The sequence below is a fragment of the Neofelis nebulosa genome, chromosome 12, assembly GCF_028018385.1.
Source record: "Neofelis nebulosa isolate mNeoNeb1 chromosome 12, mNeoNeb1.pri, whole genome shotgun sequence".
In the NCBI taxonomy this organism is placed as follows: domain Eukaryota; kingdom Metazoa; phylum Chordata; class Mammalia; order Carnivora; family Felidae; genus Neofelis; species Neofelis nebulosa.
In genome coordinates, this window is record NC_080793.1 from 86,712,520 (window position 1) to 86,735,874 (window position 23,355).

The window sequence follows — 23,355 nt, forward strand, 5'->3', positions numbered from 1 at the left end:
CAGAGCCTGGAGCCTACTTTGGATTCTGTGTCTCCCTCTCTCTCTGCCCCATCCACCACTCGTGCTCTGGCTGTCTCTCGCTCTCTTTCAAAAATAAACATTTAAAAAATTAAAAAAAAAAAAAAAAAGAAAGAAAATTAGATACTTCAACTATCCACTTTCACAAAACTCCTAAAAGCTTAAAAATTGAATTATCGTGATGAAATAGATACTTAAAGACCTTGCTGCATTACTCCTAACTTGCAGATTAAAATTCTTATGCCCTAATGAACATTTAGGCTTAGCTGGCTCCATAGCAGCCACAAAGTCCCCATTTCCTTAGAAACTCCCTGTGTATGTGTGTTTTATTATTTTTTTTAATCTTTATTTTTGAGAGAGAGAGAGAGAGAGAGACAGAGTGCTAGCGGGGGAGGAACAGAGAGAGAGGGAGACACAGAATCCAAAGCAGGCTCCAGGCTCCAAGCTGTCAGCACAGGGCCTGACACGGGGCTTGAACCTACAAACCATGAGATCATGACCTGAGCCGAAGTCAGACGCTTAACCAACTGAGCCACCCAGGCGCCCCTCGTGTGTTTTAAATGCTATTGCACTACGTCCCAAAACCTCCTATAAACTGTGGTTACAACATATGAGACCAATCAAATTCGAGGCCAGAATCTTAGGAATTAAATATCAAGAGTTTCTGGAAAATAAACTTAAAACTGGTCCAGCACTTCGTTCCTTGATTGAAAAACAGGCAAAACAAAACCCCGAACCCTGAAAATACAGGACAGCTGTGTCACAATGCAACCAGGCTGTGGATGTCCTATATTAGTCTACTTCAATTTGAAATATAAACTTCGTGTGGTTCACTTTACTTTTCCCAGGTCGGTAAATCCCCCTACTGCCCTCTGATGCTGCATTCACATCTGTTTTTCTACTAAACAAACCCCCAATCGTGCTTTCTTTGTTCAGAGAGAGAACATCTTTCTACCGAGCCATCCAATTTCCAAATAATGTCCCCTGACCCTACTCATTACATACTGCACATTACAGAATCATCTGACTTCTCTGGGTAGCTCAGGATGTCTCAGCCGTGGCACCACTGACATTTTGGACCAGACAGATCATTCTTTGTTGTGGGGGCCTGTTCTGTGCCTTGTGGGCTGTTTGTCTACCGGCAGCCTGGGCTCTATCCACTGTATGTCATTAGTACCTGTCCCAGAGGCATGAAAACTAAAACTCCAGACACTGCCAAATGTTCTGGGGGGTGGAGGGAAGGTGGGGGGAGCAGGGGACGTGGGGACAAGATGACTGGCAGTTGAGAACCACTGGTCTAACCTCATCCTCACCTATTTGGAGTTTTACTCCGGCTATAAACTCTTTACCAAGTTTGGGTACATTTTTACTTTCTGAAATTGTTCAAAAGCAGCCTGCAAAACAGCATTCGGCCTTGGGATTTCTAACGTGGTTTTGCGAGAACGTAATCCTCAGTAGGGGCATTGAGCATTTGATTTGGGTTGAGGGAGGGGTGGGGAGCTGACTTGACCATGATGCACAAGAAGGGAGCTTTTAGCAGAGTCTTTCCTAGTACGCTACCCTCTGAATTCCCTCCAGGATGGGCAAGTTACCTTCACTGGATGGAGTTTTGCCCAGTGCTTTATAGGATGCCCACTACATCCTTTAAGAGGGCACCTCGAGGGGCACCTGGACAGCTCAGTCGGATAAGCGTCTGACTTCGGCTCAGATCTCACAGTTCGTGGGTTCAAGCCCCGTGTCGGGCTCTGTGCTGACAGCTCAGAGCCTGGAGCCTGCTTCGGATTCTGGGTCTCCCTCTCTGCCCCTCCCCCACTCACACTGTGTCTCTCTCACAAAAATAAGCATTAAGAAAATTTAAAAAAAGAGGGCACCTGTGTCAGTCAGTTACTTCTTACTAAGTGAAAACTCAATCCAAAAGGTCTAATGCAAACAAAGGGAATTTACGGGCTCAGGTAAGCGGGAAGTCCTACAGAATCACAACTTGCAGGAGACTGGCCTCAGGCTGGGGGTCAAGTTTGAGGGCCGTCTCTCTGATTTTCTCAGCCTCCTCTTCTCCGTGAGTCAGGCTGGCCTTCAAACCGGCTTCCTTCACGGTGGCACAATGTCTGTACACGTTCCGGCCAAATGTCCATCCACCACGTTGCTCTAAAGAGGGTGCCTTTCTAGCCAAGAAAAGTCTTGCATTTCGCTGCAAGGAGACAGGCCTGAGTTAAATGCTTAGGGCTGAAGCATCCCAGCAGAGTGGCCAGAAGGCCATGGGTTGACAGGTTGAGGCCCCTGAATCAATCACAGGGGCTGAGGGGGATAAGTTATGTTGAGGGGTTTAGAACACTGGTTCTCAAAGTGTGTTCCCTGACCAGTGGCATCAGCATGACCTGGGAACTTGCTGCAAATACAAATCTTCAGGCCCCGTCCCAGACCTGCTGAAACAGCAAGTCCGGGGTGGGGCCCAGCAATCCATGTTTTCATAAGACCTCCGGGTCATTTCTGACAGAAGCTGGGGTTCATGCCCACGGGTTTAGACCACCAGGCCCTGCTCACAGAGCCTGGAGTGGGGTGAATCCCATGCACGTCACTGGCTTGTCACTCGATCAGAAAAGGATCTGGCGGAGGCCCCAGAAGTTACAAAATCTTTTGAAGGGAGAAAGTTTACGTCACTTCTCCCTATGGCACAGCTACAGGGGAGAAAAGGCAGTAATTAGTGCTTCAAACTATCAGTTCGAGGATGCCTTCTGCTGCACCTATTTGCTAGTGCACAGGGCTTAAAGAAAAGGAAACGTCCCATGTTCGCACTTGCATTTTCTGGGGCCCCACCCTCCCAGCCCTGGAGACATTGGACAAAGACATGTATGCATATCTGAGAACAGTGAAGCTGCCTGGCTGTTCAAATTGCAGCGAAGGAGACATTCTCTAGCAACGTTTCTTAACCACAGTCCATCCTAAGAATCAACTGGACTGAGATAACACACACGGCCCTCTTGGGCCCTCTTGGGATCCACTGAGTCAGGATCTCCAAGGGAGGATCTGGGAACCTGCGCTTTCAGCCGCCATTGCTAGGGAGCCTCATGAATTATGTGTTTTTGGAAAACTCCATTCTAAGAGATACAAGCAAAGGACTGAGGAGAAAAATCTCACAGGGGCGCCTGGGTGGCTCAGTCAGGGAAGCGCCCAACTTCAGCTCAGGTTGTGCTCTCTCAGTTCGTGGGTTCGAGCCCCACATCTTGGTTCTGTGCTGAAAGCTCAGAGCCTGGAGTCTGCTTGGGATTCTGTGTTTCCTTCTCTCTCTGCCCCTCCCCCATGGTCGCGCGCTCTCTCTCTCTCTCTCTCTCTCTCTCTCAAAAATAAACATTTAAAAAAATTTTTGAAAAAGAAAAATCTTGGGGCATGTGGGTGGCTCAGTCGGTTGAGTGTCCGACTTCAGCTCAGGTCATGATCTCACAGCTTGTGAGTTCGAGCCCCGCGTCGGGCTCTGTACTGACAGCTCAGAGCCTGGAGCCTGCTTCAGATTCTGTGTCTCCCTCTCTCTCTGTCCCAACCCACTCGCATTCTGTCTCTGTCTCTCTCAAAAATAAATAAACATTAAAAAAAATTTTTTTAAAGAAAAATAAAAGAAAAAAGAAAAAGAAAAATCTCACAAAGAAATTATATGAACACGAATGAGCACAAAAATAGTTTCTTCCTCTTGTTTACACATTCCCCTCACTACCAAGGCCCCTAAGTGTTCTTCTTCTCATCTTACCTGCTTCCCAAATATGTCATTCTTCATACCACTGCCAGTGTGAACGTTCTAGACTGCACTGGATATCAGGGCTCCAATCAAAACTCAAAATAACAGTAGACTAGATGTGTTCACAGGGAATGACCTCCATAGATAGGTGTTATTGTCAATATTCTGCTACTCGGGAGCAGCAGTGGGCCCATGGATATTTTTTTTTATATTTACAGAAGTAAATTAGCAAATAAAGAGAGCCATAACTGTACCGATGATAGGAATGTCGATATAATTTGTGCCCGGAGGATAAAGTTAAATATATTTTTAAAAGTTAAGAGATGGAATATGTTAATCTCTCTCAATACTCAGAGTAAGGTTTCAAACACTTTTTTCCTCTGTATTTTATAATTACTCCTTAGTGAATTATATGACTTACTAAATTAAAGTAAAATCATTTTAAATAGTTATTTAAAGTTAAAAAAAAAAAAAAAAGCCCATCACCTCGCCACGGCCTTCAGGATGGAGAGCAAAGTCACCATGACGTACAGGTCTCCACAGAATCCAGTCCTGACCTTTCCTCCGCGGCCTTCTTTCACCCCATTGGCCCGCTTGAAACCCACCCTTGAAACATCCTGCATCCCTGGCATGGCCCTGAATACCTGATTCTCTTTTGCCTTTTTCTTAACTTGCTCAACCCCACCTTCCTTCTCCATTCTCCCAGTGAGTCAGCCAGGGTTAATGCTAGTTAATGCTTCTCCCGAGACCCAGGTGGCAAATATTTCAGGCTTTGCGAGCAACATAGGGTTTCTGTTACATATTTTTCTTCTTTGTTTTGTCCGTTTGTTGTTTTGGGGGTGGTTGTTTTTGGTATAATCCTTTTTTAAAAATGTAGAAACTGTTCTTAGATCCCTAAGCCCTCCAAAAGCAGGCCGCTGGCCATTTGCTGACCTCTACTCTACGTGACCACTGCCAGACCCATATAGACAGCAGAGAATTACTCACATAGTCATCCACAGATCGGGTTCACGAAGCAGTCCTAGCTTGAGCATTTCTGGTCATCAGACGGCAGACAAAAGACGGGGTCTCACTGCAAACCATGAAATGCTCCAGTCCCCAAGTGGCGCCCTGTGCCTTCTCACAAATAATTGGCCAAAATTCGTCTTTCAGTCCCGCCCAACCAACAGGGGAGCCGGAAGGTGGGATCCCAGCACGTGCCCAGCAGTCCTAAGAACTGGAATAAACATGGAAGAAACATGATGCGTCTACTCAGCCCCAAGACACTTGCTCTGGAAAGCCTTGTTGGACACGCTCGTTCCCCAGCCAGATTAGCTACTCTTCCCCTGTCATCTTATAGCACCTGGAGCATTCCTTGGGCTGTGCCGAGGATGCTGGAGCTGCTGCTTCTCTGCCTTCCCCAGCAGACCTTGAGTTCCTTGGGGAGGCATCTCCATATGCCCACCGCATAACACAGGGACCACGAGCCAAGGATGCCCGATGTGTGTTGTCTCAACAACAACAACAACAACAAAAAATGAATGTGATGGACTGTGGGAGTGAATGGCTGCCTCTGCATTTCCCTGAAGGCTCCTGGAGCTAGCGGTGTTAACCCTTCTGAGACCAGCTAGTTCAACCACACCAGTCTCCACTCGTGATAAACGTCATCATCTTGGTTATCCAGCCCTTTTCTCTCTTCGTCAAACTCCTTTCTTCTTATAGCTGTTTTCTTCTAACCATCGATGCTTTGCAGCAAGCTGGTCCCTGAGACCAGAGAGCACTCTGACTTTATGTGGACTGGTTTGTTTTCAGTTTACAAGGCAGAAGGCAGGCACAGGGAGGCACCGTGATTTTCCTACACTGCACAGCCAATCAGAGGTAGAGCCAAGAGTTACGCTTCCTTTCGAAGCAACAATAAAGCGCCACGATGGAGCCCAGAGCCTCAGCTAAATTCACCGGCGGTTTATTTATACCCCTTGGAGAGGCAGAAATCATAATACGTGTGTCAGCCGTGAGCCCACTCTATCATACCCGTGTTTAGGTCGTGGTACCCAGGCACTGACCTCCGAGCAAACTATTAGAAACAAGCCACATGACTATTTATTAACGTGGCGCTTTTTCCATATCGTTTCCACTCATCTCTTCCTCTGGAAAGTGACACAGCTCACTCTCAGACGGTCTCTCAGAACCCTGAGGATACCGGAGACGATGTGCCCCAAAGGCTGTACACCTTCATGCCCACGAGGGCAACAACTCTTGCGTGCGTTTTCACTGCTGAACGGCCTACAACAAATTTGGATTCCGTTTCACATGCCCCATGTGTATGGCTGCTGCAGTTCGTGCGGAATGCGCAAGCACAGGCTGGGCAAAACAGCATGCAAAAAGCCCTACAGTGCCACACTCCACCAACACACAGGATGGAACCCTTGAAGGCTGATCAGTCACCACCCTGACATCCTCTGGCCCCAGCAAAGTGTGTCCTGACCTGAAGTTTTCCCCTCTGGCCATCTCCTGGAGACAGGAAGTTCCTAACGAACATCCCATCTGGTGGCCAGCCTTGACAAGTGTCCAGAAGCACTGGGGCAAAGAGAATATAGCTAAGCAGTGCCCACCAGATCACCAAGAGACTCGTGCTAGAATGAGATCCCCTCGAAACCTGTGAATGTGGGGTCATCCAACATAAAAACTTAAAAGCCAAATAGCTTGGTATGCCCTGCAACTCTTATGAAGTGCTTAAAAGACCACAGCAGACCCCGCACCTCAACCAAGGGAAAGTGTGCGAGAAAGACGAAGCACCCCAAACAACAAATCATAAGCTCAGGTACCGCCAGGCACCAAACAAGAATCAGTCCTTAAAAGGAATCCTGGCCTTGACTTCCTTTTTCTCTTTCCCTAAGCCTCATAATTGAATGTTACAAAGTGTATCAGGAACCGCCAACCCAGGTTCCCCTCTTCCCCCAAACAAGAAAAGGTTAAGCTTTTAATTACAGGCCCTCAAACTACCGTTCTGTGCAATTATCAATTAACTATAATCGTGGATGAGCGAAGGCAGGGCTGCGCTAGCAAATTCCGTCCGCCCAGGCTGGGTTATTTCAGTCCCGTTCCATTACCGAGAACAAACCACAAACGCACGCACCCTCGCGCGCGCACACACACGCTCTCGCTTAAAGGCACATTTCACTTTTGGCGAAAATGGCACCTCGGCGTGCAGTTGAGACCCCCCACCCCCGGGGCTCCGTCACTTTCGGGTGGAGACAGGAGGCCCGAGGAAGACGCTACCTACCAGCCTTAGAGTACCAGCCTCTCTGGGGCGCAGGAGAGGGGGGAGGGGGGGGGAGAGAGAGAGAGAGACAGAGAGAGAGAGAGACAGAGACAGACAGATGCGTGTTGCCCTTGGAAGCCGCAAGTCCCCCCGGGCGGCCAGCCCCGTTAGCGGGAAGGCGATGGCAACAGCAGCAGCCGTTGCATCAGCGCTAACTACTGCCGCCGGCCGCCGGGAGGGTACAGTAACGACCGCAGGGAGCGTGCAGCTGCTGCGGCGGCAGGTTCCCTGGATCAGGAAATTAGGGCAGGCACCGGGGATTGGAGGCGAGGGCGGCGCGCGAGCCAACCAGCGGCCGCCCCGGGCCCCCGTGAGCCCCGGGCGGACGCGCGGAGCCGCCGGGCCCCAGGAGCAGTCCCGGTGGCGGCGGCGGCCACGGCCACGGCCACTCACGCACGCACACGCTCGCACTCAGACTCGCACACCCCCTGCGCAGGCACCTGGCTGCCCGGAGCTTATAAAAGCAGCGCGTCTAGGGGAAAGGAGGGCTGGAGCCGCCGCTCCCCACCCCTTTACACCCCCCTCACCCCTCGCTGACCACTCCCCCTCCTGCCCCCTCCTCGCAGCTCACCCCGCGCTCCGGAGGCAGCCGCCAGTGTGGGTGCTCCGCGGCCGGCTCCGCTCTCCTCTGCCTTGCTCCTCTGCTCTCGGCTCCCCACCCCACCCCCTCCTTCCCCTCCCCTCCTGTACCCTCCCCTCCTCTGCAGCGCCTGCATTATCTTCTGCCCGCCGGCTCGGCTTGCACTGGTGCTGCAGCCCGGGGAGGTGGGTGGGTGGGTGGGTGGCTGGTGGGGAGGAGATTGTGCAAGTTGTAGGGGAGGGGGGGTGCCCTCTTCTTCCCCGCTCCCTTTCCCCCTTGCTAACTCCTTCCCCTCCTCCTCCCCCCTCCCCCCTCCCCGCCCCCACCTCCTTCCTCCTTCGCGAAGGGCTGGTAACTTGTTGTGCGGAGCGAGCGGCGGCACCATCCAGGCGGGCACCATGGGCACGTCCGCGCGCTGGGCGCTCTGGCTGCTGCTCGCGCTGTGCTGGGTGCCCCGGGAGAGCCGCGCCACCGGAGCGGGTGAGTGAGGACGCGCCCCTCCGCTGGCTGCCCGGACCCAGCCTGGGCGCCAGTAGGGGGGGGGGGGGGGGCGAGGCCCGGGTCTCCTTTTGCCCACCCCCCTCCTAGGAGGCGCCTCTCCGCTCAGCTCGCCTTCTTTCCCTCCCAACCCTGGTGGCGCCTCTGAGCCGACTGTCATCGCCGCGGCTACGGGGAGCCGGGCTTGGGGGGGGGGGGGGGGGGGACGGGCGGACAGCGGGATTTGGGGTATCCTAAAGCCTGGCCTGAACTCTTCATTCCCTAACACTGTCTCCCCCAGAGCCACTGCTTTGCCTCGTTTTTCACCCTGCTTGGTCGGGGCTGGGGAATGTGGGCTTCTGAGCCACTGAACAATGGTTCTGTCTGCCAGGCGGAGTGTTAGGAAGGAGGCAGAGGGCCGGGTCGGGCCGAGACGCGCTCGGGAACCGGGGACGCGCTCCTGGGACTTGAGGTGGTGGGGCGGGGGGGGGGGGGTGAGTGGGCGATGGACGCAGGTGGGCGCGTGCGGGGACGCTGGGCGCCGGGTGCAGGTCCCAGCAGCGAGACCCTGGCGGCGGCGGGGAGCGGGCGCACGTTCAATGGGCGGCAGCGGGCGGGCTCCGGGGGAGCCACTACAAATGCACAGCCTGCTCACCCGGACTGCGACTCCCCCGGCGCCCGGTGGTCGCTCTGGAGTACGGGTTCAAATAGGACTCCCCACCGGGTGTTCCTCCCCGGCTCGCTCCCCTTCGCGCAGTGTTTGTAAACCTCTCGGGTCTCGCGTACAGCTGAACGGGGGAGGGGAGAGGAACGAAGACTTAATCAGGTTAGTTTGCTGCTCTTGGTTCCCGGTGAGATTTCCTCGAGAGGAATTGAGCCCTAATCTGGTGACTGTGTAATTAGCCTTCATTCCAAACAATAGATCAAAGGGAGTAGCGCGAGTGGCGGTGGTGACGGCCGTGGAGTCCCCAGGGTCTGCCGCACTGGGCCCCGGAGCCCTGTGCTCAGCCACGCTCCGCTTGGAGCCGCACAACTTTGCTGGGCAGGCGACAGCAAGCCCTTCTAAGGATTCCGTGGGAAGCCTGGCGGGTCCCCGGAGTGATCTTGACAGGACAGCACGGGGCTTGCTGGCCAGCTCTACGGCAGTGGGGCAGGAAGGTGCCCCCGTCCCGAATACCCATTTCAGAGTCCCTAGCTCCTGCAGCCCGGTGGCCTAGGAGGCCGGCCTGCCTGCAGTCACGTGTCTCCTAAAGTGAGCCAACTTTACAGTGTGCTGTCAAGCAGCCTCTTTCCGGCAGGGCAGTACGTGGGGGCTTCAAGCCTCCGACCGCCCCCCTGCCCTTTGGTCCAGCTGTCCCGAGCGAGCATGTGAAGCAGGGACGGGCTTTTCTGCCCTCCGCGATTGGCTGGCCGCCCGAGCACGTTTGGGTTGGTCACATGTCTCTGCGTACAGCAGCCAGAGGAGTATTATCTTTAAGGGAATGTACAAGACCCGACAGGCTCCCCCGGACTGTTCGCTGAAATGCTTTCCCCTTGAAAAAGGCGAGTCCTGGAGATAGCCTCTAATGTGCCACACACGTTAAGAGCCTGGAAAAGTCCTGCCTACAAGAATTTGCAGACTGGAACATGAATCATTAATGGATGAGCAATCCCAACTTATTCAACGATTTCTCACAATAGTGCCGTGCATTATACTTTCCGTAACATCTCGAAAGACTGAGATGCCAGAAACTATTGCTAACCGGCCAGGAGGTGGGAGAAAGATTCATTTTTGGTGCATGTTCTGTTCCTATTCTTTTAATTTAACATGTGATAGCTTTCCATGTGGGGTTAACTTTATCCTACAGGAAGCTGGGGATGCACTTGAACTGCTGAGATGGGTTAGCTGAAGCTCTATGTTCACCTTGGAAGAGGCAAGTGAGGGTCACCTTGGCTCCCCTACGTCCACGTGTGAAACACGTGTGGTGCCATGAGTAGTGAAAAGTAGGAGCCCGTTCAAGACTTAAATTCTTCCAAGGAAGAGAGGCACATCATTTTTCACGTGGATAGAATCCGGGGTTGGCCGAAGGAGGAATGGATCCCAAGCCAACCCAGACTGGCTCCTGTCTGAAGTTCAAAGTCCCAGGCCATATGGGCCAGCTTTTGGCCGTTTTCTCTACATCCCTTCTTCCCAAATCCTCCCCACATCCATACATGCTCACGGTAGCCATATAAAATATTCTAGGATGGGGGATGGGCAGCTGTGTCCTGATATCCTGGCCTGGAACTTAGGCCAACAAGAGAGGTTGAAGTTCAGTAGTGTAGTATGCCTGATGGCAGACACCTGGGAGTTTTAGCACGTGTTCCTCCAGCCCAGGTGCTCAGGATTAGGCTGTGGGGTACCACATTTTCAAGCCAGAGTTTGGAAGAACCAAGGTGTTAGGAGGGGTATTCAGATGTGGCCAGCAACCAGGAAAATGAGTAGCCAGAAACTTCTCTAACTTTGGGAGTCGGTTGGTGAAGCCGGCAGTAAGAGGAGACCTGGAGGGCAAGGAGCAAATACACTGAAGCCAGCCTGTAGCACCGCGGGAAAGTGTCACGGCGATCACGAGCCTCAGGCCGAGGAATGAACATGTGAGTCTGGACTCCTTAAGGAGGATCACCAGGCAAGTGACAGCTTCCTCAAGCCGGAGCACCTCCCTTCCGGGCAGCGGCCTGTTGCTACTCCATGTGACATTTAGCTGTAATGTCTGTCCTGTGTTGTTAGGATTCTTTCCTTTTCCAGCCTGAGGCCCCAGATGCCTGATGCCTGCGTAAAGGCCAAGTGCAGCCAACTGTTGAGACTTTACCACAATAAGCAAAGGTAGTAAGGGCACGGCAGTCCGCTTGCTTTGAAGAAGTCCTGATTGAAGTGTTTCTGCCTTTCGTAAAGTCAAATAATCATCAATTTGATTTCACGGGAGCAGTTTTACTACCACCTACTGCTCGAGACGCGATGAAAAGTAGTTCCAAGCCCCTTTTACTCCACAAGTATCAAACTGATAAGACCACGAGAACTCCTCAAACATGGCCATAAGATCAAGGGAGTAGGCAGCTCTCAGGCACATGGCTTTGCGTTTTGAGCCAAAGATGGGAAGACTCAGAGCACAGCATAGGTAAATAGGTACCTCAGATTAAATATCTAGAGCGTTTTCCATTTCTCACAGAACGTGAGTGAAGCTGTCCTTTTTGGTAGAAAGAAGAACGATCAAGGGTAGGTGGTTACCTGTTTTATGTCAAGTCATAATTACGTTTACTGTGGCTACTGACCTTTCTTTGGAAAGCCACCTTCACCTACTAGCCTAGAAGACATTAAATGCCTCAAAGGGCGGTGATAAGGTCTGTAATGATGTTTATGATACATGTACCTGCCTTAGGAGAGCTGTTCAGGGTGTGCCTCTCTCTAGATGGTTAGTTGATAGACTCAGCATGGTCGAGTGTGTTCCCTTCTACTTTAAGTCAATCTCAAGAGAGTTCTCAGGGCATAGCATGAAGACCACTTCCAAGACAAAGGGCCCCAAAATACCTTCTGCAGAGGTGACAGAGGAGATGTATCTTTTGAGCAGAAGTGGTCCAGGGACATTTTTTCCCCCTCTCCCCAGCTGAAGAATTTTTAGCTAGGAAATTGGAGGACTGATCGCTTTTTAGTTTGCAGACTTCACTGTAGCAGAAATCTTGCTGGATCATTTCACTCTGCCCTTTTCAATATGAATTGGTGTCCCTTGGCTAACCTGTTTTGTTGACTTAGCAGTAAAAGCTCTAAGCATGGCTAATGCCACCTGGTTAGATACACTAGCCCCGCAGCAGCAACGCCCTGAGAGGGCAGGTGATACCTTCAAGTTAGCCTATTTTTTCCTTTGTGCGATGTGTTCCGGGAAAGCTTAGGCCTGCTGGTTATATGGGGGCCCTAAATTAAGCACAAGGATGCCTGCTGGGTGCTGGGAGACTTAGTACAGAGATTATGCAAAAAAAAAAAAAAAAAAGAGGGGGGTGATTAATGTTTGCTTGGAGAGCCTTTGACTTTTTTGTATTTTAAAAATGTTCCACGGGTGGATAGAGTTAGGGAAGGGCATGCACGCTCTTGTTTTTAAAAGGTAACTTTGGGGGCAGAAACTAGAAGATGGGGACCACTGGCTGGAGTGGATGATTTTGCCACCAACTCAGATCTTCTGGGTTGGCCCTCCTGGCTAGGAGCCTTTATGCATATAGCCATTTATGTATATGCTTTTGGTGGTAGGGGATGGGGCCGGGCTTGCAACTTGCCTAGCAAAGGAGATGATAAAACCTTGCTGATAGACAACGTTTGCAAATTGCTTCCCGGTTCGGATGTTATAACCTCACACTTCCCCTAAATACACTTGCAAATTACCTCACGTGTTACCACTTAATTCTTCCCACCAAATACTGTTGAGTTGTAGACAGCCCCTAGTCTTTCGTGTTTCTAAGAAGCCTTCCCAAGACCTGACTTATTAACTCATCTGCAGGTTCCCTGAGTAGGTGGTAGATTCACGCTGGCGTCCCTTGTACTTCTGCTTACAACCACTGGACATCCATCTACTGAGCACCACCAGGCATGGCCAGGGCATGGGGGTGGGGGGTGGACACAGTAACTACGGACTTGGTCCTTTCTTTCATGGCATTTGGTCTAGTGGGGAAGTCAGATCAGAAGATCAATGCTCCAGGGGCACCTGGGTGGCTCAGTCAGTAAAGCATCTGACTTCAGCTCAGGTCATGATCTTACAGTTGGTAGGTTCGAGCCCCGCGTCGGGCTCTGTGCTGACAGCTCAGAGCCTGGAGCCTGCTTTGGATTCTGTGTCTCCGTCTCTCTCTGCCCCTCCCCCACTCAGGCTCTGTCTCTCTGTCTCTCAAAAATGAAAATAAACGTTAAAAAAAAATTTAAAAAAAGAAAATCAATGTTCCAAAGACAGTCTGGACTACAAGCTCTGGAGAGAAGTGAGCAGATCCGTATTAAGGGCTTAATCATACAACAGGCAGATAGCAGCCAAAGGTCACAGGAGTTCTCCCCCACTACGTGTGTGATAGCCTATGTTTTCCCAATCGTCCCCAAGCACTTAGACTTGAATCTGACCAAGCCAGACACTATTCCACCTCTGCAGATGTTCTTACAAAAGTGATGAGATTCGAGCAAGAGTGGGTTGCTACCAACGTGACCAAAGAGCACCAAAACATGTCCAAAGTGAAATCCGGGTCCCCTACATCAAATTTCTAACTTTACCAGTTAGCTGCTACTACCGTTTCCCTGGGTCTTGGAAGCTTGCTACTCACAGGGAAATGAGGCCGACGTACCCTCACTGACACACTCCCCCTGGCAGATCAGTGTGGAAAGCGCACAGTTTTTAGGTAATCAAGTGGCACAAAGATGAGGTGACGGTACGCCCACAGGCAGAGGGAAGAGTGGATTTTATAGCATAGAGCCTCTCCACCTAGGAATACTCATCAGTGCCCAAAGAATCTTTAGAGGTCAGGAACCTGGTCCCAAGTTACAAATTCTAGGCCCTTCTTAACGGGCCTAGAAGATATAGAGATGCAAACAGGCAGGTAGGGCAAGTATTCCCAGTACGCGACAGCCGTGTGACAGGCACAGGGGACCATGGCGAAGCAGCCAGACCTCACCTGGTTGGTCAAGAGAGGACCTGAGGGCCTCATTCAAGGGCAGACCTCTGTGCACACTTATCCAGTGGATAAGTGGATGGGAATACCATGAGTAACGGTGCAGACACAGGCCTGGGGAAGGGGGTGGGTCCCTGGGTGTACTCACAGCAGGTGACTGGTGGGAACCAAGAGGGAAAAGTTGGGTGAAGTAGGGAGGGAGCAAGGCTCAGCCCTAGAGCCAGTGAGAAGCCTAGAAGCGATACGACCCTTGGCTTTTCAGGCCACTCTAGGCTGCTTGAATCGCCATGGCGATTTGGATGGAGACTGTGGCAACCCGAGGCAGAGAAACTGGAGAGGAATTTACATCAAGTAAGGGATGAGAGCCTGGACAGGGCCAGGGCCTGATGGCAAAACATCAGGGGACAAGAACCGGGGCTGCCTACCAGACCACTGGTTTCGAGCAAGGGAGGGAGCCCCTCAAGAATAGGGCTCCTGGGGAAGAGAAGAGAGACTTTAGAACTTATTTATGGTGCATGGCTGTTAAGGCATCTTGACTGAGTTTGGCCTGCCTCAGGTTGTCACCATACTGTCAGCCTTAAGACCAGCATTTGTCACCTGTGTCCATCCAGTGATGGGCAGGACAGCTTATGGGGGCAAGAGATGTGCAGTCCAATCCCTAAAATGACATAGTCCCTTCTGCTGTGGTGGAATCTTAGCCTCCTAACCTTGAGGGAATGATTTCCGAGTGTGATCAGGGCCCAGCAACACCAGTTCTGTCTGGAAACTCAGAAATGCAAGCGTGGGCCCTGCTCTGCTCCCAGTGCATTTGAAACTCTTGTGCTGACGTAGCTGTCCACCCGCCACAGAAACTAATAGCTCCCCAATATGCCGCGACTCGGCCAATGTGCCCTAGACAAGAACCAAGCTCTGTAGTCCTTGTAGAAACCCCCCTCCCACATCGCTGAAGATACACTAGCAGCTTTTTCTTTTTAAATGAAAATGGGGGAGGGATGGAAGACCATCCCTCAACAATAAGACTGTGTTAGGATAGTGTCATCCGGACAGGTGAGACTGCCTAATTCTGGATTGCTTTCAACTGACTCCACTACCTGAGTCGCCAAAAATCAACAGAAATATTCTAGCGGGAAGTAGTCCTGAGTTAGGTGTTTTAGATTGTGGGCATGGTTAGTGTCTGGAGACAGAATGCCCGGGTTCAAATTCTCATACCACCCAAGGGCTGTACTTCCCCCCCCTTCTGTGGACAGGTTTCCTGATACATAGATGGGGCATCGTAACGTTCAAAGTATACGATGCAGAATCTACCTGAATTAAAAGACTAAAGTCTTAGAGCTGCGTTTAGCAAACAATGTTTAAAAAATTATTTACCCACAGTTCCTGAGATTATCTGAATCTAATGTCAATGGAAAAACAGTCAGTGGGACTGTAAGATTCACTTGTTTCAGTGAATGAGAAGGATTACCCTACGTATTTAACAGTTTTTCACTGGTTACGGCAAGTGCTTTAGAGGCTGACTCGAGGGCAGGGACACAACCTTTGTGCCTGACACTCAGGCTGTTTTCCTGACTTCCTGTCACTAACTAGCCTCCTCTCCCTCGAGAGAAAACTGCTTTGCTGACTCAGAAGTCAGCTTGTCCTGAGAGGAGTTTTAGCCTGTAAATAGAAAGATTGGCATTAAAGTAGCAGCGAAAGTGAGCGGGACTAAAAATAAATGCCCTCGGAGGTCCCAGAAGTGGCAAAACAAATGGACTCAAGAAATTCCTGTAGATAACACCCATGTGCTCCAGCAATGAGAGAGAGAGAGAGAGAGAGAAAGAGAGACATCTGAATGCTTGGCCCTGCTGGTCCCAGCACAGTGACAGCCTGAGCCCCCTGGTGCAGGTTCAAATTCACACCTGAGCCCGATACTCAGAAACCCCTCTGCACTTAGGGCCGCCCGGAGCCCTCTTGGGAAATGCGTAGCCCACGTTGAATGGTTTGTATTTGCTGTGAGATCTGTACAGTTCAATGAAGCTTCCATACTGTTCTTCCCTGTTAACCTTTGCGGGGAAAGTTAGACAACAGCAGATCGACTTCTATAGGCATTTAAAACTCTGAATTTCTTGGAGCCAGTCAATTGCCAACCTGTCTGGGAAGCAGCATTCACTCTTTAGGTAAACGAGGTTCCTGGGACAAGGGTGCCTTGAACTAAGTTTGCAGGGTCTGATTCCATGTGTGTGAGTGACAGAGTTAGGCAGTTAGCCTTTGACAGACACTTCTGGGCCTTCGTTCATGACACGATAATGCAAACAGCTGTGACTAGGTCCATAGGTGGCTACGTACAAGTGACTTCCTACCCACTGACCCAAAAGGGGAGGGGTATTCATTCTTAAGTAGCAGAGCTAAAAGAAAACCCAGATGTAGGCCAACAGTTTGAGGTCTTAAAGCAACAGAAAGAGCCCTTTTTAAATCCTTAAACACAAAACTCCTGTGTTGAAAAGAAAGCCTTCCCGGTGGAAACAGGTGGATTCCCCTGGTTCGTGACCAGGTTCCCCACGGTCATGGCCTTTCTCCCTGGTTCATCCACCCTTTTGGTGCTAAGGCATTCCCATGAAACCTCATGGCTTTGAGGAACCTGCCAAAAAACACATTTACTCCAACTGTTCTCCTTTCTGAGCTAAGAGATGCTGGGATACAGATGTCTAGAGCCTCTACTTACAGGGTTATTTTTTGAGGCATCGCTGGCCTTAGCCTAAGAATTAAAAGCACCTTGGGTATAGATGATTGCAAGCTCAACCCATTCGCTTTATGCAAGACTAATGCTGAACCTGAGACTTAACTGTCATGGATGAAAATAGACTACAGGTCCACAATCCTGTAATCCCCCAAAAGCTTTGGAAACCAAAAGCTTCTTAACTTGTTTTGTGCTTTCGGTTCTCCTGGAGCTGTGTACGGCCACATTGCCAGCTGAGCACCAGACGGGTGAGGGAGAATCTTTCTGAAACCTGGACAGAAGAACCACAGCCCTGCAGCCTGGCTGAGGTCACAGCAGTCGAGATTCTGGCGTCAAAGCCCTGGTTGCTGTGCACGAGGCAGGGGATTAAACCGAACCGGGAGGAGTTCCTGCCCAGGAGGCATCTCTCACAACTGAGTGCTTAGATAACAAGAAACTGAGGCATGGCCAAAAAGACTTAAGGTCTTTACTCACCTCTCTTTAAAGAAGGCATCCTTTATAAGGCAGCCAGCCAGCCTTACCCACCCCCACCCCGACCCTGCTCCCCTTTTAAACAAGCAGCAACAGTCAATAGCTTGTCTCCACATCTAACCCCCATGGTAATGGAGAATCTTGTGTGTGTCCCAGCAAAACATACTTTTATGACAGTCGGGCAGAAGCTTGGATGAAGTAGAGATATCTGAGATCACAAAAGGTAGAAAGTAAACTTCTGTTTGTCTTACGGACTTGGAATACACACGAAGAAAACAGTTATGACTCCTGGTGTCAGCTCAGGTCATGGTATCACAGTTCGTGAGTTCGAGCCCCGCGTGGGGGCTCTGCACAGGCAGTGTGGAGCCTGCTTGGGATTCTGTCTCCCTCTCTCCCTGCCCCCGTGCACTCACTCGTGCGCTCTCTCTCTCTCTCAAAATAAATAAACAAACAAACAAACAAACTTAAAAAAGAAAAGGCTAATGTCTGTCCAGAGTCTGCTCAGGATCTGCCCTTAAAGCAGCGTTGCTGGAATTTTAGTGTCACTTAGGACTGTTGGCTACAGCTGTGTTCAGAGACCCTCCTTAAAGGTGCCAGTGAACCCAACGCCAGCCTTACTGTACTGCGTGCCTGTCCTGCATCCCTGGCCAGCTTGGGTGTCCATGTACTCTGCGGCTTCCAAACTCACTGTCACGATCTTTCAGTACCTCGCCCTCGGAAAAGTGACATTTGACACCTACTTTCTTCTCCCCGTCCAAGCCTGATTGTGCGGTTACCTTTTGGGCGCTGTAGATATCCATGTCTGAGTTTTTGGCTCATTTTGACTCAACAACCTTTGGCACTAAAACCTTGAGAAACAAATTCAGAGCCTTCCCGTCTCCACAGCGTCCTCATGGCAACCTGACTGGTCTTCCCAACCATATTTCTATCGATGTTCTCTGATGACTGACTGTTCTTTGTCTGCTTTTCACAGAGTACTCTAAGTAGATCCTGACCAGTCCTATAGCCCTCAGAAGTCGTGGGGACAGAGAACTGAAGCCAGCGGCCCCTAGAGCAGCACTGAGAACAGTCACAATCTATCGAGACTATATGCCCGGTGGCGGGGGAGGCAGCCACTCCAAATCGGTTAGCAGTATAAAAATCAGCAGGTGCCACTTCCTGGCAACAACATCTACCCTTATTTTGTTTAACTTTTTAAAAAATATATATTTATTTATTTTTGAGAGAGAGAGACAGACAGACAGACCAGGAGCAGGGGAGGGGCAGGGAGAGAGGGAAACACAGAACCCGAAGCAGGCTCCAGGCTCCGAGCTGTCAGCAGGGAGCCCAACGTGGGGCTCGAACCCACGAATCCTGAGACCGTGACCTGAGCCAAAGTCAGACGCTTAACAGACTGAGCCACCCAGGCACCCCAACACCTACCGTTCTGAATCCCTGACATCTTACCCCCAATAACCTACTTGTGGAATGAACACATAGTATGAAACACAGGTAGGGAACGCCATCAAACCACACTGCTTTGTAGCTGGGGCCCCGCTTAGCTAGACCCTTGACAACAGAATGGCACATATAGCTACCGATACATTTAGTAGCTAAGAATGTACATTCATAGGGCAAAGCTGACTTGGACCAAAATTCGTGACTGCCAGGGAATTAGCCACGCGGGTCTAGAATGCCCCCGGACAGTGGGGAGGAACCGAACGCAGGGAGGCCAAGGAGAGTATTGTGTACTCAGCACAAGAGTTCTAGTCTGTGCTTGGCACTGTCCCATCTGCTCTCAGGCCAGCAACGCCACAGCTGCAGATACTGAAAGGTGGCAGGGCATCGGAGGGCTTTCTGCCTGGAAGGCCTCCCTAAGTAATCTGTACGAGCCACGGGGCACCTCTCGTCTTCTTGCCTCTTTGCAGTATATACTTGCATTAAACAACCAGATCCTTGCCTTTGAGCTCAAAGAAATCGCATCCTCCAGAAGGACAGACATGATAATGGTAGGAAACACCTGAATGCTAGCTGTCCCATGCCAGGCAAAAAAAAAAAAAAAAAAAGACCCTCTACTTACAAGTATGAGTGTATACCACTGTGTGAAGTCAATACCCATCAGAAAACGGAGATTCAGAGAAATAGACTCCAGGTCTGTGGTTCTACACGCCCTTCCCCGCCCCCGTCACTAAAAAGGATCTCTTCACCTCTCAACTGTACCTTCTTGATCTTTGTCTTTGAGCCATTTTGTAAGCTTGTCTTTTTTCTAATTAGACCTCAAATCCTAAGATGAAGAGCCATGTACTAAACCTCTATTCTGTCCCCTCCTTGCTACCCCTTCTAAATCTCCCTCAGTCTGCTTGTAATAAGGGGCATCCTCTGTGAATCACAGTATAGAATATGGCCAAGAAATGCTATTAATGGATTAGGATTTGGCTGTGTGATTATAGCTACAGGAATGAGTTAAAGGAGGGAAAACAAAGCTAGAGGCAGGTGAAGCCCGACCGCACTCCCCGTGTTTTCTGGACAATCCAGGTTGCTGCTTTTTTGGTCTGGCTCCATTAGCCCAGGATCACGACTGCAGACACCAGGGCCACTTTTCACGAGCCAGAAAGGAAAAATGGGCAGGAAGATGGGATCCCTATCCCTTCGAGGACAGTTCCCAGAAGTCCTATTTACTATTTCTGTTGATATTCCAGTAGCCAGACCTTAGCCCCATCCATGGCTATGCCTCACTGCAAGACAGGCTGGGAAATCTAGTCTTCCCCAGATGGCATGTGCCCAGCTAAGAACTCAGTCGCAGTCAGTCGTTGCTTCAGTGCCCACCCCACCCTGGCCCCTAGAATGTTCTACCTGACGAGTCTGCAGCTGCCCCTCCAAGAAGGACCCTATCCACAGGTTTTGGGGTAACTTGCATGTCTGAATTACCACACTTGTATCCCAGCTTAGCTAAGCGCTCCCTCCTGATTTTAGGAAGAAAAGCCAAATGTGAACCATCCCAATTCCAGTGCACAAATGGCCGCTGTATCACGTTGTTGTGGAAATGTGATGGGGACGAGGACTGTGCCGATGGCAGCGATGAAAAGAACTGTGGTAAGTAAAGTGCCTGACAGCATCACTGGCCTCCCCACGAGGACACATGCATTTACCGTGATGCTCTTTCTAAATGTATTGAGATTCGGAAACTATGATCCATGGCTAAGAATTGCCCTGAACTATATTGATTGAATGCTAAATAAATAAATAGGGTGCCTGAGGGGCTCAGTTAAGAATCCGGCTCTTAATCTCAACTCAGGTCATCATCTCGAGGTTCATGAGTTTGAGCCCTGCATCAGGCTCTGCGCTGACAGCACGGAGCTTGCTTGGAATTCTCTCTGCACCTCTCCTGCTCATGCACTCTCTCTCCCTCTCAAAATAAATTAACTTTTTAAAAAATATATTAAAAATTATGTATTTTAGTATATTTTATTTTTATTTAATAAATATAAATATATTCAATATATATTTAATATGTATCATATATGTTAAATATAATATTAAATATAAAATATAATAATAAAAATATTTATAAAATATATAAAAACTCCAAAGAGTCTATACGTCCTGGTCTAGAGGAATATAGTTGAATGTTTGACATGGGGCTATCAACCTGAGTGTGGGACGTGGAAGATAAAGTGGAGGTGCTTTCAAATGACAGGACCTGTTTGCAGATCAAGCAAACAGGTGGCAGAGGAAACAAGGAGAGGGGACCCCAGGACCCGAAGCAGAGACAGACAGAAGCTTGCTTGGAACAGACTTCCTTTTATTTAATTCTCAAATGGCTCTGATCCCCACCCCTGAAAATTAAGCAAGCCATGAGCAGTAAGAAATCCCCTAAGGTTTTATAAGGTTAATAAACTCCTGGCATAGAAAATACAGGCCAGTGCAGATCATAGATCAGATAAGGATTTTTTTTTTTTTTTTAATTCTCTGCCTACCACAGCTGGTAATTCTAAAGCGTTAAGCAGAGTGGAAGACAGTCTTTCCCCAGGAAAGTGGGGATATACCATCATAAGCATTGATCAGCATCTATCCAAAGATCATTGTGAGAAATGCCCCTATGCAATCTGTGTACCCTCGTGTGGAGCCACCACAGCGGAGAAATACGTATCAAGGTGGCACGGAGGTACCCTGAATATATGCCCCAGTTTGCTTTTTGATCCCTTTGTTCTGTGGTGTAAAAATCCTGAAACGATGTTGTGTACGAATGCCGGGGACAACACTGTCATTTGCCTCTTAAAAGATGTTATATACACATGTCCACTGTACAAATTAGAAACACACAAGAAAAATAGAAGCCAAATGTAGATTGCATCAATTGCCATCTCGTTATGCCTTTCTCTGCTTTTTCATGCATCATTACAAAAATGGCATAGCCTAAGCATCATGGCAGACGATCTTATGCTTGAGCTCGCCGAGCAATAGCATAGGTGTTTGTACATCGAAATAGGGACTTGCAGCTCATTTGGAAACAACAGAAAGTCCTTTCTAGTCTCAGGAAAGAAACTCATCTCCAGTCTCAGGACCAAGAATCTTCCTGGCATCAATGTGCCTCTATTTACACCGTAACACTGGGATTTTAGTCTATCCTACAAGACATGGAGTTCTTGCCACTGCTAGGTTACGTAGGTGATATAAATCCTTCACGAAGTATCTCCCTGCAAGGACTCACTCTTGGCAACTCTTCTTTTGGAAAGTAACAATTCTTCCTGCATTCCCAAATGTATATTTGGCAAGACCCATTGTTCTTTGTCTTTCATTGTTCTTTCCAGAAGCCTCCTTTTACCATCTAACTTGGTAGCACCTAGCCTGGGGCCTCTTAGGGGTCACCACTGGCTTTTCCTAAAAATAGTCTCCACCTCAATAACTTCCAGACACACAGCAGGAAGATTGGGAAGATTTGAGGAGGTAGATGTAGTTATCACTCACATTCACATGAGGTGGCAAAAATTAAATATATCCTTGGCCAGAATTGGTCTCTGCCTCGTGGTTCTGAAGGTAGAGAAGGCACATGGGAGCCCTGCTCAGGGAAGCTCTGAATGCTTGTTTTGAGATCTTCCTCCCTGGAAGAAAAAGGCAGTAGAAATGCTTAAAACTCAGAAAGCCTTGTAGTATTCTTCCTATCCAGCCTCTTGATGCTGAACTTGGTTGCAATTTCAGCAGGGCTGTTTCTTTCCACGTGTCGACCAGCATTTTCAGTCAGTTGAAGCGGAGACTCCAGAAGCCAGGTGCTTCCGTGGGTCCCAGTAACTCATTGTTTTACAAGTGTTGGGCTGATCTGATTAATCAGTAACTTCAGCTCTCCGAGGAGGAAACAGGTAGTCCTCCTTCCCGGTGGCACACCTGAATCTCTATCCACCTCTTCAGGTCCCATTCCAACAGCCTTTCTTGACCCTCCCAGACTGTGTTCAGAATGGAGAGAGACAAACTCAAGCAATTTGTCTGTCCCTGTTTATCTTTTGCCATCACACTTTGCAGAGTTGCCCCTCTTGCCCATCCCTGTACCATTTTAATCTGTCTTCAAACCAGTGTGGTCTCCTTAAAGCCATTTCCTGCCTCCTCTTCCTGAGGATCATCACAGGTCGAATTGCAGCAAGCAGCTCTACGGACGTTCTAGCACATTCCTACACGCGCGGGAGCACATGGGCCCTGGATATGGCCTTCACCGTTAATACTGGGGTTTGAGTATTTCAGGGATTTTACAAACAGGTGCGAATCCAAGAGCCAATGTGGCTTTTCTTGTTTCCTTGGCTACACAATTCAAGGAGATGAATAATCCTTTTCAGATCATCATGATTCATCACCACAATGTGAGTTCTCAGAATTGACCGTAGTCACGATATCCCCTGCCGCACGGTGTCTGAGGCGAAACGAGAGCGGCCCTGTACTTTAGCGTCCCCTACACCCTGCAAGTTGTATGCAGCTCAAACCCTGGACCTGAAGCAGTCCCTTTCAAGTTTTTAGCAAATTAATTGGGTTTGCGCTGATTTACCAGTACAGAATATTTGTTAGAGAAGAAGATCTTAAACTGGAAATTTAGGTAGAAAGTATAGGCACATGAGAGAAGAACAACACAGCCTGGGAAGGATGAGCCTAGAACACCCTGTGTGGCTGCTTATTGAGATTCCTTCTTTCTCTCTGACTCCCTTGTGGAGAAGGTGACCAAGCCACCCGGCTGGTTTAAGAGAGTCCAGGTTTATGCTTATCTTCCTGGTATTTAACAGTGTCCCCTTCCTCCTGAGATTTTCCTTCTTTGGACAACAACCTGAGTCACCAAAATTCTGGGAGAAAAGTCCTGCCCTAGTAGGAATTCACAGCACACGTGATACCTTGTTATAGGCGACTTTCACTCTAGGCCTCAAAGAGACTGGTAGCTTCCACAGCGGCTTCGGTGACTTTCA

General features: G+C 49.5%; 1 protein-coding gene and 1 long non-coding RNA gene across 6 annotated transcripts in view; one reads left to right on the top strand and one right to left on the bottom strand.

The window, feature by feature from the left end:
• LOC131492122 (uncharacterized) overlaps positions 1 to 8,066 on the bottom strand; it is a 76,635-nt gene extending 68,569 nt beyond the window's left edge. Inside the window, exons 1-2 of one of the 2 annotated variants that reach the window (XR_009251882.1) lie at positions 7,953 to 8,066; positions 4,733 to 4,954 (exon numbers count right to left, since the gene is read on the bottom strand). This is a non-coding gene — a long non-coding RNA (uncharacterized LOC131492122). Of the gene's footprint in view, positions 1 to 4,732; positions 4,955 to 7,617; positions 7,709 to 7,952 lie in introns of those variants that run through there. The other variant, XR_009251883.1, reaches the window with a different exon arrangement.
• VLDLR (very low density lipoprotein receptor) overlaps positions 7,153 to 23,355 on the top strand; it is a 35,412-nt gene continuing 19,209 nt past the window's right edge. For all 4 annotated transcript variants that reach the window (XM_058695791.1, XM_058695792.1, XM_058695793.1 and 1 more), the window contains exons 1-3: positions 7,153 to 7,811; positions 7,973 to 8,106; positions 19,889 to 20,008. In XM_058695791.1, the coding sequence (XP_058551774.1) occupies positions 7,168 to 7,811; positions 7,973 to 8,106; positions 19,889 to 20,008 (898 nt within the window). In that variant the 5' untranslated portion in view covers positions 7,153 to 7,167. The remainder of the gene's footprint in view (positions 7,812 to 7,972; positions 8,107 to 19,888; positions 20,009 to 23,355) is intronic.